The 17,370-nt window shown below is 41.0% G+C and overlaps 1 protein-coding gene across 1 annotated transcript in view; it reads right to left on the reverse strand.

The window, feature by feature from the left end:
* vps13d (vacuolar protein sorting 13 homolog D) overlaps window positions 1-15,854 on the reverse strand; it is a 72,850-nt gene extending 56,996 nt beyond the window's left edge. Inside the window, exons 1-15 of the mRNA XM_085444765.1 lie at window positions 15,334-15,854; window positions 14,212-14,413; window positions 13,722-13,799; window positions 10,741-10,931; window positions 10,261-10,341; window positions 9,595-9,711; window positions 6,742-6,846; window positions 6,093-6,263; window positions 4,540-4,640; window positions 3,197-3,365; window positions 2,680-2,781; window positions 2,281-2,470; window positions 1,941-2,123; window positions 1,170-1,300; window positions 1,007-1,061 (exon numbers count right to left, since the gene is read on the reverse strand). Of these exons, the coding sequence (XP_085300891.1) occupies window positions 1,007-1,061; window positions 1,170-1,300; window positions 1,941-2,123; window positions 2,281-2,470; window positions 2,680-2,781; window positions 3,197-3,365; window positions 4,540-4,640; window positions 6,093-6,263; window positions 6,742-6,846; window positions 9,595-9,711; window positions 10,261-10,341; window positions 10,741-10,931; window positions 13,722-13,799; window positions 14,212-14,308 (1,771 nt within the window). The 5' untranslated portion in view covers window positions 14,309-14,413; window positions 15,334-15,854. The remainder of the gene's footprint in view (window positions 1-1,006; window positions 1,062-1,169; window positions 1,301-1,940; window positions 2,124-2,280; window positions 2,471-2,679; window positions 2,782-3,196; window positions 3,366-4,539; window positions 4,641-6,092; window positions 6,264-6,741; window positions 6,847-9,594; window positions 9,712-10,260; window positions 10,342-10,740; window positions 10,932-13,721; window positions 13,800-14,211; window positions 14,414-15,333) is intronic.
* Window positions 15,855-17,370: the final 1,516 nt, after the last annotated feature.

Consider the following 17,370-nt stretch of genomic DNA (forward strand, 5'->3'; position numbering starts at 1 on the left):
AAGACACACTCTGGAAGAGAGCCAGAGATTAATAATAATTAATGCAGAGTGGTGTATAACCACAGTGAGTGAAAAAGGTGAATGAAGAAGAAACACTCAATGCATTGTGGGAATCCCTCAGCATTTCCCTCGGGATAAATATCATCAATCAATCCATCATCCTAGACCTATTGCAGTGTAACTAAGAGGGGGTTCAGGGTCACTTGATCCAGTTCTAACTATACACTTTATCAAAGTAGAAGACATATATGATTCAAACCACTATAGCACAGTTCCTGTAATACCTACAGTATGCTCTAATAAGCACAACGATGAATCCACACCCAGAGACCACATTCTGTACTGAAACCTGACTGAAACTCAAATAAACCTTTCCTCTGCAGATGATCGGGAAGGTTGGAGATTGGAATGTAATTAGCTAAGAGAGAAGGGTCAAGTGATGGGTTTTTTAGTAACAGTTTAAATACTGCCAGCTTGAAGATCTTTGGTACATTTGGTACACAGCGGATTAATCGAAATAGGTTGATCATATTTAAGATTGAAACATTAATTAATAGTAGGACTTCTAGGAAGAAGACTGCAAAAGACTGACGAAGTTCATGAAGTCATTACTAGTTAAGGTTAAAGGAATGCTTGGCACAACAGAGCTTTGACCTTTTGTCAACCTGGCTACAGTGCTGAAGAGGAACCTAGGGTTGCTTTTATTTTCTTCAATTAGTGATGAAAAGTAAGACGTTCTACCTTTACAAAGGGCTTTTTTAATAAAAGCAGCAAACTATTTTTCCGGACTAAATTATGAGATGGTCTAAATTAATCCACTGGCAGGACACAAATATCGACACACTGAATTTAAAAACTTCCCCCAACCATTTGTGCACAATTTAATACTCACCCACATACAGCATGGCCACAAGCTCAGCGAACCAATTATTTTATTCCGTTTCCATAAAACTTTACTTCATAACTGTAATTGGTCATTAACATTAACACAAAACAAAAATCTTACCAGAAGTAGTGCTGGACTGGCTCGATGACTGGTTAGCTACAACAACAACGTTCCCCTATAACATGTAACAGCAAAATATAATTAACTGTGTGTTTGAGGAACTGCAATCCACTTTTTCAATATTTTTATGTGATGAACTCCCTGCTCTGCCATCACTGCTTACCGTTTTGGGCGACACCAGGACAGGAAAGATGGTGCCCTGAGTGGTCAAGTCTCGAAGGAACAAACTTCCCAGCTTTACAGACAATAAGGAGGACTCTGAGCGAGGGAGAGACTCCACCATCACTTTCACCCCTGTGGAAACAGTTACAGTCATTTGGATTTTAACAGACGTGCACAGGTTTTGAGTTTATTACATTTTCCCATCAGTCTATGGGAAAAACAGCTGTAGGTAGATTAAACTACAGCTAGATTGTGAACATCAGTCACTTGTTGGAACAAAGACTTTGATGGCATCAGTCATGTGACTCTTAACTGGCTGGTTTCTTATGTCTCTAACAGGTCCTTATCTGTAAGGCTAGGACATTAATGTTTTACGTGAGATCATCCATCTCAACTAAAATATTTTAGGGGGACTTGAATTTGTTCACCCAGGGTACCCCCCTCTCTTGATATTCAATGCAGACTGTATTCAACTATGTTTCCATCCTGCATCCTGCAGGTGAATGAAGCCACAAAACAAGTGAACAAACATGTTACAGTTTATCAGAGCTGCTGGGTCCATTTAGGGTTGATTAACTGCCCGAGTGGAAGAAGTTGAAAAATTACCATCATTGAGAGAGTATTAATGGTTCTCTAATAAATCTAACCAAAGCACGGCCTCCTCAATCCAACTCTTCCACACACAGCAGATTAGACGTGCAAATACTCTGGTTTTTCACTTGAGATGCTTGAGTTTAGACATTTAAAAGACACAATTCCTGCTTTGATATACCAGAGAATTCCAGCTGTATGACTCCACTCTCATGTAGCGTGTCTCCGCACTTGTCCTGGTGGAAGAGGGTGACTCCACCTTTCTCCAGTAAGAACTCCAACCGGCCAAACAGATGATCTCGCCTGGTGAAAGTGTTCAAAGTGTGAGAGTCCTCCAAGGGGTCGAACAAGTCTTCTGTTTCTGCTGGAAAAATATTAAACGTTTACATTATTTTAAACAGAAGATTGTTTCACAAGACATGTGTGCACTACCACAACTAGAGTTTACAAACAGATGAAAAATAGATGTAAAACTGTTCGCAGCTGGCATTTGTCAAAGGTACCACGATCGCCTAGCTCACCAAGAATATTCCAAGAGGATGGACTTTGCAGGAGTTCTTGTGGCCTATCTGGATCCTGGGACTCTCCATACCAGCCCCCCCAGCCTGGGAACCACGATTGTAGGTACTGGATCATTCCTGAACTCCCGCTCTTTGGAACAGATGTTGTAGATGAACACGTCTGGGGCTCACTGCTGGGCTCACGTGCATTCTGACAGAGGTGACACGGAAATAAGATGACTGGAACGTTCACAACGATCAATGACCGTCTGAGGAGTGATGGCTGCATTTCTTGTAGGCTGACTAGTTTAAGGGTGGGGGTGATTAATGACAACACAATATCTGAAAGGCATTTACGTAAGGCTGGGAAATGACACAATAATGTGTTTTTTGTTTAAAATGAATAAAACCTGAGAATACCTCTGCGATTACTTCCTGCTTTCGAAACCACTCATGGACAACTTCTCTGAGAAGCTGCAGCTCTTCAAAAGTCTGCTCCTCCTCAACCCGCTCCAGCTCACTCTAGATGAAAAAGTCCAGGGAAATGTTCTCAGAAGAATATAATCTTGAAAGATCAGTACAGTACAAATTAACTGCCTTCCTATCCATGCACTTGGACAGACAACAAGAGTGAATCTAAGAAGATAATGAGGTTAATGTGTTTTAGCTGGAAACAAATCCAACAATTTCACACACTTTTCATGCCATCACTGTTCAGCTAAGCAGGATTGTATACAAAAATATCTTTCTTATCTATAGAAAATGGTACAGATGTGGGCAACAGGAGTATCTGTTAAGGGATCTAGCCATCATTCAAAAATACTCAACACTGTGTACTTTTGGCAGTTTTTATTAGTAATAGATTTTTTCTTTTCATATTAGCAACATGTTATACTGAATGCTTATTATTCATCTCGTCTTTCTCTTACTGAAGTACCTCTTCCTGAGGACTCAGTGGAACTCCTTTGAGTCTTCTGAAGTAGAGGCTGGTGTAGGTTAGGGAGTCCCGGGCGCGCTGCAGGGCAAAGTCCCAACTGCCTCGCCGCCGTTGCTCGTTTATGTCACTCAGGTTGGCTTGGATGGCAAACATCCACCACTGTCGGCAGCTGCATGATTTCAAAGGTTTATTAAACAACAACCCGAGTATTAAAATACAGTACAGCATGTTATCAAGTCTACTGGTAAAGGAAAAAACAGACATTATTTTGACCCGTAGCAGAGCGGGGAGAATGTGACTGAACACTTGGGTTACTGACTGTTCTGAGCAGCGGGGTTACGGTAGCTGAACTCAGGAGAGACTTTAGAGTGTGGAAAACTAATCCGAGGAAATAAAGAGGAAATTCCATGGCCAAATGGTAAATGGCCTGCATTTGTATAGTGCTTTTCTAGTCCCTGAGGACCCCAAAGCGCTTCACACTACATTCAGTCATTCACACACACATTCACACACTGGCGATGGCAAGCTACATTGTAGCCACAGCTGCCCTGGGGCGCACTGACAGAGGCGAGGCTGCCGGACACTGGCGCCACCGGGCCCTCTGACCACCACCAGTAGGCAAACATGGGGTTAGTATCTTGCCCAAGGATATTTGGCATGCAGCCAGGAGGCAGCCTGGGATCGAACCACCGACCTTCTGATTAGTGGCTGACCTGCTCTGCCACCTGAGCTACAGCCACCCAAATAGTTTCAGGTCTGAGCAGCAGAGCTGAGGAGAGGCAGCTGCAGACTGAGGCGGAGCAGAGTGGATGCTGGATCAGAGGCTGGAAGTTTGGTGATCAGTGTTTGTGTGTCTGCATGTAGCTACGGGCCAGGCAGATACACAGTAAACCACAGGTGGAGAAAAGAACTTGTAGGCATTCGTGTGCTGTGGGGGCAAATTTGATTTGAGAGTACACCTTCAAGATATACCTTCAAATCAAGCTATCAAGAATCACATCTATGTTTTATCATCGAACAAAGTCTCCTTCACCAAAGAAGCAAAACATGAAAGAAAGGGACAACGTGACCAGCATAGGGATAAAGTAATCCGATTACAAAGGTTCATGTTTTTGTCATAAAAAACTAATTTCACCTCCTGATTTCCTATTCGCAAATATCAACTTTTTAAGAGAAAGTAATAGTTTATAACTCAAAAGCTAAAATGTCTTTGGTTACAGTCGCTAGTGTTATGGAGTTCAATCAAGAGAGGTAAGAAAACGGAATTCAGTTGACTGCAGTCTGCAATCTACTGACATCCAGCAGTGAGATCTTCCACACTGTACCTTTAAGTGTGAACTTACTTTCCTGAAATAGGTACTTTTGGTCTCCACTTTCTGTAAAACATCTCCCTTTCCCTGCGATCCAGCTCTTTAAGGAAGGCCATGATCTGCTGGTACTGCACCTAAGAGGCAAGACACACAGACAACAAACATCATCCAAAATTCTAGCCTTGGTCTGTGAAAGCTCTAGATTAGGTTCAGTTCCTAAGGATACAAGGAATGCTTCAATGGAAAATCCATACATCCATTTTCTACTGGTGATCAGGGGTCAGATTGTGGGGCAAGTAGCCTGAGCAGAGAAGCCCAGACTTCCCTCACCTAGTCCACCTCTTCCAGCTCATCCAGTGGGACACTGAGACGTACCCAAGCCAGCCAAGAAATGCATTCTCTCCAGTGAGTCCTGGGTCTGCCCTGGGGCCTCCTCCCTGTAGGACACCTAGGAGCCGTCTAGTAGGTATCCTAGTCAGACCCCCCCTGAACTACCTCAACTGGCTCATTTCGAGGTGAAGGAGCAGCGGCTCTTGTCTAAGGAAGAACCCAGCTACCCAGAAACTCATTTCTGCCGCTTGTATCCATGATCTCATTGGTCACTACTCATAGCTTGGCGCCACAGGTGAGGAATGCAGATTGACCAGTAGCTCAGCTCTTTTATGCTCAGCTGTTTCCTCACCAGAACAGATCTGTACAGCCCCAATCCATCTGTCAATCTCACGCTTTGCTCTCTCTTCACTAGCGAACAAGACCCCGATACCTCCTTCACCTGGGGTTCTAACTTTTCCTTGATCCTTTTCCAGCTGAGAGCCATGGTTTCAGACTTAAGAGGTGCTGATTCTCATTTCCACCACTTCAAGCTCAGCCTCAAATCACTCCGCTAAAAGCTGGAGGTCACTACCTGGCCATGCCTAGATTTTCTGTATATAAAAACTATGAAAAATCAGTGACAAAGGGTAGCTCTAGATGATCCCCTTAGTTCGAGCACATCCTTGTTCGAGCGTACAAGCCTCCTTAAAGCGAGAAGAGAGAAAAGCCTCCCTCTGAGAGAGACGATGGCTGTTGTTTTACATTCATTTTGTAGAATGGTTTTGTAGAAGGTTATTTGCTACTTCAATACGAATTTTGTTCATTTTCACAGAGTAAAAAACAAAACCAAAACAAAAACCTACAGCAAACACTGCACGTTATGATTACGACTTGTTAACAGCTCCCTGCTCCTCTGGTCCCTCTTCTGAAACAGGGGAACCACCTACCCAGTATGCCAATCCAGAGGTATCGCTCAAGACAACGTTGCAGAAACGTGTCAGCCAGGACAGCCCTACAACATCCAGAGCCTTCAGGAACTTTTAGGGCAAATCTTATCCATCCCAGGAGCCCACTGTACAGTTGTTTACCTACATCAGTTATCTCAGCCCCAGTTATGGGCAGACACTGCTTCAATCATACATCCCCACAGCATGACTGTGGGATTATGGAGATCCTCAAATTATTCCTTGGGGATATGAAACCCTCACATATATAATTTTACGAAAACAGTTGTCACTGTTTAAAAAAAGAGGGCATTAGGTTTTCATACAGACCTGTGAAAGGCGTAAAGACATAGACTCCAGCTGAACCTGGCCTTCGATTCGTGGGGTGTGTCGGGACCTCAAAGGCTCCTTGGAGGTGTTTCTTCGGAGCAGCACAGAGGCACACACCGGCTCAAAGATGTACTGATGCTCACGGCTTTGCATACACTGGCTCATAGCATCCTGTTAGTTAGAAAAACAATTAGCCTACTCATATGGGGTATCTCTTTTGAGAAAATTTTACTTTTGATCTATCTTTGTATAATCACAGATCAGAATCCAAGAGGATTTCTAACTGGTGGACTATAAAAAGAGGGGTGGCAAAGTAAAAGAAAATCATGAACCCTTGATCCTCACAGTATAACAATCAGGTGGACCTGTGATGCTGTGGGCATCATCTGGGTCCCTAGAGGACTATGGTCATCAGAATAAACGTCTTTTGAATGTGTTGTAATGCTATGGAAATTATAGTTATTTGATACAACCCAAACACGTTTCATCATCATCAAAACAGCAAAAGAGTGTATGTATTTTGGAAGATTGTTGTTCATTCTATCAGCGTTTTAGTGAACTGAATTTTAAAGACAAGCCATCCAGGTGGTCTTCAGAACTGAGCTGTAATACTCCAGTGATTTGCCACCAAGTTCACCTTATGACTGACCTGGATCTGGTTAATGGGCAGCTTTCCCAGCATTTCACACTCAGTGTCCCAGTAGACACTGAAGTCTTCGATCTCCAACTGCTTTTGTCTGAAGAGCTTCTGGACCTGCAAAAGAAAACCACCACTAACCTCAAATCCAAAGACCAAACCAAGTCCTTAATCAATAAAAGGAGCAGTTTACCCTCTAACCTCTTTTGTAAATGTGATGCACATCTGATATTAACTGACTGATTGACTGATGTCATTTTAGGGCATGTCTCAGGGTTAGCTGACAGATTAACAGACTGATGGCTCTTAATGGAAGTGTTTGATAATGCTTCTAATTTTCCACAGAAAAAAATGAATAGGCACACAGAATCTCTTTTTGTGATACTCTGCTGCTCATCAGTAATACTTAATACTTAAATAGTTAACAGTATTTAGTGCTTTCAAGGGAAATTTTGCATTAATGTAACACAGCATTAAGGAGGATGACTTGTGATTAGGCATCTGCACGTCTAGTTGACTAGCCGACTAATTGTCAGTGTTGTCACTGGTCGGTAACTAGGGGTGGGGGAAAAAATCGATACTGTGTAGTATCATGATATTTTGTTTGCTAATAATGTATCGATACAGGGACAGCAGAAATCGATATTTTGTTACACAAAAGGTTCTTGTGCTCTGACTTCAGAGCATGTTGATCCTTTTTCTGAGCAAGAATCCTGACATTCCTTCACTGTCCAAATGTGTTTAACTTATTTTTGGCAGCAATAAACATGACTGTTTACTTATTTTAATTTAAGACATGTTTTATTTTAATTACGTTTAAAACTTTTTTATTTAATGTAAAATTATATTTTGTTTTAATTTACTTTCAAATTCTTCAGTTGCTGAATGGGCTGCATAGTTTTCATAAATTGCATAGTTCAGAATAGCTATAATTGTACCAGATGGTTGCATTCAGTTAAGTTGGACTAGACTGTAATACAAACCGTTCAGTTTGTCAACAATAAAACTGACTGAAATGAGAGAAAGACTGAGTGCGAGACTTTGATATCAGATAAAATGAATATTGATAAAGTTTACCTTTATGTACAGAATCTGAATATCGCAAAATATTTTTTAAAAATTGCAATAATATCGTATCGTGCGTTAAGTATTGTGATAATATCGTATCGTGGGATGTATGGTGATTCCCACCTCTATCGGTAACAGACATAATAGTCTTTTAATCTAATAGTTCAAATTTGAATTGATGCCCAATGCCGGTAAGTTATTGTCCTAAATATTAGGCAGACATCTGCCACGAGATGGCACACTGTTGTTGAAAAATGGCGTAAATCTGTTAATCTAGGCCTGTTGTTTTTGCTAACCCTATCAGACTGAGATCACGGATATACCCGGAAATTAACTTTCTCCAAAAGGTGGGTTAGGAGTTCAATCATTCAGCAGGGTTTCAGAGTAGAGCCACTACTCATCCTGGATCGAAATGAGACACCTAAGGCCGTCACCTCCCGGGTAAGGTGCTTCGGCCAGGTATGGCCTACCGGAAGGAGGTCCAGGGGTAGACCCAGGACAAGATGGAGAGATTACATCTATCAGCCGGCCTGCGAATAGCTCGACGTTTCCCTGGATAAGCTAGAGGAGTTGGCGAGAGAGATGTCTGGGCTTTCCTGCTGCCATGCGGCCCGACTTCAGATAAGCGGAAGAAAATAGTTGAATGATTTATTGATTTATTATTTTAGATTTTAACCTACATTGAAGTGGTTGTCATGAATTTTCAAACCGCATGAATCATAATGCACGGCATAATGCTCCACTCTTTTCAGTTGCAATTTAATTGATCACATTTTAGTAATACCAAGTGATATCTTTTATAGTAACATGTTGGTTTATTTTAATTGTTTTTCGTCTGCTACTTAACGGTGCAAAACCTCATGTCGTGCATTATCAACATTACGCTGTGTGTAATGTTGCCACCAACATGATTTATTATTAAGAATGTCCTTAATAGTTTAAAATGCCTTTGTTATTAGTTTTTGACATTTTCCATTAAACGGTTCTCAGATGTAACTGAGTATATATAATAATGCAGTAATATCTTAGTGTTTCTTAGTTTCAGACTAGTCACCAGGAACATCCCTGTGTAATGACTGCCCATTTCATGAAAGAGGCTGAGAATGATCAGAACAAGAATAGATGACATATTAATCCACATCAGTTAAACTTTCTAATACAAATATATATGTTTACACTATAAGCTAAAGACCCTACAATAATACAGAGAAAACCCCAACTATGGGGTGATAACCTTCTATGAAAAAGCACTTGGTGACAGTGGGAAGGAGAAACTTCCTTTTATCAGGAAGAAACCTCCACCAGAACCAGGCTCAGACAAAGGCAGCCATCTGTCATGACTGGTTGGGGTGAGTTGGTTATGGTGCTGTAGGAAGATGAGAAGAACGTCTTATGGTAATGTTTTTTTGTTGTTCTTGTTTTCAGACAAACACAGGTAATTTCCTTCTTGTCTTTTCAATTTCCTTAGTTCTCATTCATTGCTACAGCTGCTGTTTGTAACCGCAAAATGTCATGATGGCTGCCAGTCCAAACTGAGAGTAGCAATAGTATGAGATGCAATAAGTTTACAGGTCTGGGCTAAGCTATAAAGTGAAAATGTCAATACATAAATCAGTATGCAATGGAAGAACTTGTTTACAATGATGCACACAGTGTTTTTGAACTGCTTTGATCAGAAAATCTTTATGTAGCAATAACTAGTCTTACAAGAAGAACAGAAAACAAATGGACTACTGTATCATCTGTTCTCATGAATATAACAAATGATTGGATTTTATGAAATCAACTAACACTTACCAATTCCCTGGAAGGGTTCTGAGCACATATATTTTTGATGCAAACACCAAAGGAAAAGTGCTTCTCTGGGTTGGAAAAGTCATCCTCAAATCGTAGATGCACATTTTGGATCTTCAGCTAGACATATAAAAAAAACATCATTTAGTCACAGTTCAATCTGTAACTCAAGGTCAGACAATGAGAACTACCTTAGTACCAAAGAGTTAAGATAACTTTTTAATGAAGCAAACCAGCTGTGTCGTTGTTCATAAATGAAGAAATTCAAAGTCTGCAGTAAATGTGACCCTGAGAGAATTGTGCCTGATGTGTGTATTCTGTGTAGTTTGTAACCCATTCATTCACATGTCAGGTGTTCTCAACAGGCCAAAATGACCCTCTGGTCACCGCCTGCTCCTTGTTCAAAAAAGATCACAAGCTGACTGCACACGCATGCACGTTTCTATTTTCAGAGACTTTTCAGGAAGATTTCTTTTAAAAGCTGCTTCATGGAAGAGAGGAGGTTATTTATTTATTTTTAACTGCTGAAGACAAAACCACCGCTGAGATCTACTGTGAGGGCAAAACATAAAATGGACCAAATTCTGTTTATCCGTTGGGCTGTTTGTAATAATTATTTATATTATTATTTGTTTTTGATATAATCTCAACTGGTATCTCATGTCTTACCTCAATATTTTCCACAATTCTGGTGACTAATGAGGCAGTCACAGAGTACCAGTACGACTCTCCTGTCTGTTCACACTCATTCTGAAAGAGCCAAAGACATACGAAAAATACATTAAAGATAACTGTGCTTAGTAGAAAAGCCAGACATCATAAAATCACTGTATGAGATAAAAGCGATTCCTGTGACTTCTGGATGGACAGACGAACAGACAACTTGTCATGTCATGAGCTCGTCTGGATATAAGACAGAAAAAAATTTTATCACAATCAAAAATAATAGTTAGGTGAGATTAACCTTAAATTGTTTAGGCGAGAACTGATGCAGTGGCCTGCATCTACAATTTACAACGGTGTTTTCACTGTGTGGCAAAGTTCATTAGTAACCAGACAATTAAATGGCAAGACAAACTTATTGTTACATTGTTATTTTTTATTTCCACCATTTCTGGGAAAAAAACAAAACACTTTTGATCTACTTACTTTGAATTTGTCCTCGAGAGCTTTGAGGAGGCGTTTTTTGCGTTCTCTCTCCTCGTCTATGTCCCTCTCCCTATCATACTCCTGCAACTGGGCAGGGCCAACAATCAGGTTGAGCTGGGACATGGAGATGACCCATGGGTCACTGTGAGGCCGGTAGAAAGGGATCTGGAGAGTGATCTTTCCAATGAAGCCTAGTAAAAGAAACAGAACAAGTACTTTTTAAATTCATGTCTGTTAATCATGCATTGCAAGGCTTGAAATGGCTTTTAAACTCCCTACTGAGTAATCACTCAGTAACACAAAAAGAACCTGACACATAAGGCACTGCAGTGCTGTGGAAGTTTATTTTGTTGCACTTTGTTCACCACAGCTTTTCCCACTATTTGAGAAGGTCCAACGGAAAGCCATGATTGGACGATGGAGACCAGCAATGCTGGTTAGCCTCCCCTGACACCACCGCTGAACCCACTGCTCCAACCATCCCCAGCTGAGCCAGAAACCACAACCCACCAAAGACTCCTTACAGCATTTGTGCTTATTCCACTTGACTGCAGCAACACCTTTCAAAAACAGTTGCAACAAAAATTATTCACACTGTGTTGTACAACCTCTTCTTTTACCAAAATGCTGTAATGCTTTGAAACTGAAGAGAGTAATTGCTGCAGTTTTGAATCCAAAAGGTATCCTTTGTCATATTTTTTGCCGCCACCCTTTAAAGCCTGAATCATGAAATAACTGCAAACTGGAAAAATAGAGACTTAGCGGGGCTGCATTTTGATGCTATGTCATCTTAAATCGGTCATGTGATTTGGATTTAAGATAAGATAAGATAAGATAAGATAAGATAAGATAAGATAAGATAAGATAAGATAAGATAAGATAAGATAACCTTTATTAGTCCCACACGTGGGAAATTTGTTTTGTCACAGCAGGAAGTGGACAGTGCAAAAGTTATGAGGCAAAAATTAGAATACAATAAGAATAAATACAGTACACAACTGTACAGAATAGAATAAAATAAAATAAAATACTATATACAGTAGAATAAAATAAAATAAATATACAATAAGATAAAAATAGAATACAAATACAAATACTATATACAACTGAGTAAAAATACAACGATGACAGAAAGGATTATTGCACTTAGTATTATTGCATATGTATGGATGTGTGTGCTTGATCAGTTAAAGTCTTTATTATGGAGTCTGACAGCAGTGGGGAGGAAAGACCTGCGAAATCTCTCCGTCCCACACCGTGGGTGCCGCAGTCTCCCACTGAAGGAGCTGCTCAGTGCTGTCACAGTCTGCTGCATGGGGTGGGAGATGTTGTCCAACAGGGATGACAGCTTAGCCGCCGTTCTCCTGTCACTCACCACCTCCACTGGGTCCAGAGGGCATCCTAGAACAGAGCTGGCCCTTCGGATCACCCTGTTCAGTCTCTTCCTGTCCCCAGCAGAGATGCTGCCGCCCCAGCAGACCACACCATAAAAGATAGCAGAAGCCACAACAGAGCCACAACAATTTGTTGGCGTGTCTGTCGTCCCCAGAGGGTTAAAGGAGCTTCGCAAGTTACTAAGCATCAAGTCTATTCGAACCAGCGTCTACCATCTGCTGAGGCATTGGTGGAGCAGCTGAATAACACCTTGAAGTTCATGCTTTGTAAGTTCATTCACAGGGATGAACGCAATTAGAATCCTGGTTAGACTCTCCCTTTGAGTTACTGTTCGCTCAGAGTGTTGGATCTGGTTAAAAAAAACTGGGAGAAAAGTCCAAGCCCAGCTAAGAACGAAATTCAATACATTCTGGACCTGAGAGCTGAACTTCACACATTGGTGAGGTTATCTCACGAAAATCCGCTCCAGGCTCAGGAATGTCAGCGCAGACAATTTTCACTCATTGCTCCCTTCATTCAGCTCAAAGTTACTCGCCAAGTGACAATGGCCCTTTGTTGTCATACAGCCAGTAGGGGATGTTCACTATGCAACGGTACGGTTGGATAGTGGGGGTGCGACACAAATATATCACCTCAACCTCCTGAAAGAATGGAGAGAGGCTAAATCACCTCTCTGGTGAGCCTGGTTAAAGAGATCGGTTGGGACTGGAAGTGCCTAATTCACCCATTCCATCCTTGCCTCATTGTGACAAGCGTATCACACAGGCCCAGACAGCAGATGTTGCTGCTGGACTGGGCTAGATGGCTTCCCGGCCGGTCAGAAGGTATGTAGCAGGGTACGGTCGGCATAACACCCCACTGTTAGAAAGGCAATGATAGAGAAAAACTTGTTTGACCTAACAGAGAAAGTCCTATCAGACAAATAGGAAAAAAATAATTTAATGCAGAGCCAAAGATATCCACTACAGCCTTAAGCATGTTAGGTAAGAATTTATGGTAAACAGTATCAATGACTGATACTGTAGAAAAAAAATCCAGAGCAGTTCCCTGCATCGAAAGCTATCAAAAGATAACTATAGACCTCCAAAAGTCGAGTACTGCTTTTGAAAATCCCACTGAAAAGGGTGAAAAACCTGCCATTTGCATAATAAAGATCTGAACTGACTTTCCAACTTTTTAAAAATAATTTCCTAACAAAGGGCAAATTCAAAATATGGCAACAATTGCCAATAGAGCATGGCATCAGGATTACGTTTCTTTAGTTCTATATGACACTACTTGGATTACAAACACAACACAAAAGGCTTCTGGTACCAAATAAATGTGGAAGGAAATATTGATACAGAGATATATTATATCCACTGCCTCTTTTGATACACTGATGCCCAAAATCAATTGTTTTATGAAAACATGTAGGCACTCTGAAAATATTCTGTAGCCAGTCTGACAAACTACTTGGTTGACTGCTGGTGATTTCACTTAGCAAATAAGTGACTAGTAGTTCTGTGTATTCATACAGATACAGATCTGTTTAAACAAAGTAGTTGTCTCTACACTATGTGCAGATATCAGTGAATGTGTTTCACCTGCTTTGACTTCGAATGGTAAGTCAAACTCTCGAAGGGCATCCTTCCTCAGAGGGAGGTTCTCTAACTCCACCGCACCTGAGGAATAACAACAAACAGATAAACACCATGTTTACTAGGGCTGCTGCACACTCCTTTAAAAGTGTCTGAATTCAGATTGACCTTGACAGTTTTTACACTGTCTTTAAATGATTTTCCAAGCACACTCCCTTTGACCACACACAGTTAACATTGAGCTGCAGATCATTAAAACAGCAGCAGATCAAACCACTATTAGTCCACCGGCATAGCAGAGGTGTGCCAATCTTCATCCCCCTGAAATAAATTTTACTTAGAACTAATATTCATAAACTGGTTAAAGTGGAGTGGCAGCCATCTAGTACAACAGACTAGGGTGAGAGGAAAATGGACAAAGACAACAAGAAGAAACACAAGCAAATATGAAAGAAGTGAAGTTACTCGCCTGTACAATTTCAGCATGTGTAATTACCTTTCAGAAGAGCAATGGAAAGTTGATCTGTATTTAGGTTGCTAACATATTTTCCTAGGTATGTGTTCAGCACCCAGGCAACAAGGCCCTCCAACATCCTGATGGCTCGGGGGTGATGAGAGCCACCCGCGGTGGGAGAAAATTGTGATGATGAAAGATTGACCCTCTTGATTGCAGGTCTTACGAGGGAGCCGTTAAATGTCTAATAAACATAGCAAACAAATTTCTTTTAACCATTTGCATAATGTTCCTACAAAATTCTAGTAAATTGCTACAAGTCAGATACAGATAGATGACAGCTTAAAGAAATCAAGCTGTAGTGGTTCAGAGATAGCACTTGTACTCTAAAATGAAACATTTTGTCTTAATGGGACTGGTTTCGTGTGGGATTTCAACTACTTGGTCAATAGGGCACACACTGAATTGTACGAGAATGAAAATTGTGTGATTCATATGCTATAACCTTCACAATCATCATACCACTACTATGGGAGATTTTTGCCTGAGGGGTCAGAAAATGCTCTCCAACACCACCATTAAAACATTAAAGTATGGTGTCTGTTGGAGCAATTATGTTTAGCCCTCCTGTAAGATCCAAGGACTGAAGCTACTCTATCAGCATGTGGTGGCTGAACACTTTACTAACACAGGTTTTCCATGAAATGCCCTTTAACGTGTCACATGTGCAGTGCCCCACTAAGAGACCCGAAATTCGTTTCGTAATCACACATATTTATTTATAAGCAACTGCGGTGCGGTTTTGGGGGTGTAGGCTTGCTGTTCTTTAGCCAAATGTAGCAGCCAGGCTGTGATAACCTTCTCTGCAAACTGGTATCCTCACAAATCAGCGGTTTTGCAGCTGGTTTCATCACCGAAATACTCACGGCAGGCACCAGGCTAAAGCTATCCAATCACGTGTCGTCAGAAACGGCTACTATTAATGAAGCAACGACATAGTCATATATATGGGATTAGCGGCAATGTTTTGATTTATCCAGTGTTAGCACAGAAGGACTAACTGGAAATTCCTCAACTGGAAAGTCAGCAGTTAGCTATCATATGCGTGTTACAACAAACATCGGTCAAATGTTACTCTCACGGACAGCAGTGCCACTGACTCACCGCCAAAGACGACAGCTGCCTTATCGATCCATCCTTGAGTTCTTGTCAGTACCAGCCTATTGCCACTATCAGTGGGTGGCCATGTCATGTCAGAGCACTCAGGACAGGACTTTAGAAACATTTAGCGGGACAGCAACAGCAACCCAAGGTAGTCAAATATGTTCCGGCATTAAGGAAGGGGCACTAGCTAAATAAGGGAAAAAGTGAAACTGAAAGCGGACTTATTGACAAGCGTTATTCGTCAAAAGAGAGCACCCAAGTCGAGATGGCTGTAGTGACGGGTGATAGCAAGGTAGCCAGTATGCTAAATGCTAAATCTAGCATGTTACAGAGCTCACAACCCGCTAATCTAATAAGCAACTGATGGCAACACTGCTGAGCTTCTCAAAATAAAAAAAAAACAACAACCTGTAACTGTCGTATTTCAATGCGTTAGAGTTATGTGTCGCTACATTGTAAATAACACACTTCCGAATAATGTCGAACTTCACGTATACTTCCTGTCACATGACAAAAACAATTCTTCTCGTGTGGCGTTGATGAACCACGGGGAAAATGAATGATACTAATATCTCGTCGCAAAACTAATTTCGATAAACAAGTATTTGTTAATGATGTACAGCCAAAAAACTAATCTTCGTACAGCACACTTGTTCCCGTATTTCGTTGATATTAGCTGTCATTTAAAGTGTTGGCGTATAAAAAATGTAAATCCCGTGTGCTGTCATTAACAAAGGAAAGAGACCATAAACACAACACGAGCACTTCCGGTACTAGGTAAGTTGGCAATACTGGAGTAATACCTGAACTTCCGGTTCATATCGTAAGAAAGAAATATGCTTTATGCAACAGTCTGTGTAATCCCGTGTGCAGGAATATAAAAACATAGTTAAACACAAGCATCCGCACATGACGACGTGTTTTCACATACGAAATCGTTTCTACCTCATAACTTCCGTTTATATCTTTCAAAGTAAAAGTCCTCCTGAAGGCAATAAAACAACTTGTACATTAATAATTACACGGAATCAGATAGTACTGATAAAGCACGTGTGAAGAAAAAATAAAACACAAACAAAAAAATAAATAAAGTACACAAACTGATTCATGGAGGGGTTCTGAAGCCTGTACAAGTGATTCTTGTTCGTGGCAGATACTTGAACCACCAGAAGGGACTTCCCAGGGTACCTGTCCCTCCTCTACGGAAAATATGTGAGGGCTACCTCGGTGCCCTGGATCCCATCATAGAAGAGTATGAGTTAAAGCAAGCAAAACAGATGGTGGAGACGTTTATGAAAGGAGGAGGTGTTGGAGAGGAACTGCAGAGAAACCTGGTGAGGAAAGCATGCAACACTGACAACTGGGTGAGCTCATTTACTGCCACTAAAAGAGAGATCCAAGTTGCAGTGAGCGGACATAGGGAACTGACTGATAATGAAAGAAAGTATGGAAATTCCAACTCGTGATCATGCTATAGGGAAGGAAGAAGATGGAATTACATAGGTCTGCATAAGGATTGCATATCGTGGATAGACAGGTGGGATACCCCCCGAAATAAATCGCACATCATACTTTATAGATGGCATATAGATTCGGAACTGATAACCATTCTGATTGAAAAGATGAAGTGAATCTTTATTGGCCTTATGAATTCACAATGTTGCATTAAACAGTAAAATGAAACACTGTTGCAGCAAATGTGTTGATACTAATCCAAAAGAGAACTTGTTTTTTGTTAATTGCAAGTGGGGGTTTGAGGGATGCAAGTGAAATTTATATAAGTCTGTTTTTCTGCTCACTGTGCTCCAGGTGCTGCCATCAGTTTCTAATCTGACAGCTGCTCATCAGTGTTAAAACATTTTATGTTTAAATGCATTGGGTTAAAGTTTACTCTGTTTCAAGTCTGACATTGTCCCACAGCCTGATTTGGAAACTAGTTTATCGCCAACAAAGTGTGATACATTTTATTGAGTGAATGCGATTCCCGAGCAGTGGCAAAGGTAGGATTTTGTCTAGAAGTAATCACACATTAATCAT

This window comes from Copadichromis virginalis, linkage group LG20 (assembly GCF_057382275.1).
Source record: "Copadichromis virginalis isolate Kocher_CV1m ecotype Utaka linkage group LG20, C_Virginalis_male_GT1.1, whole genome shotgun sequence".
Classification (NCBI taxonomy): Eukaryota; Metazoa; Chordata; class Actinopteri; order Cichliformes; family Cichlidae; genus Copadichromis; species Copadichromis virginalis.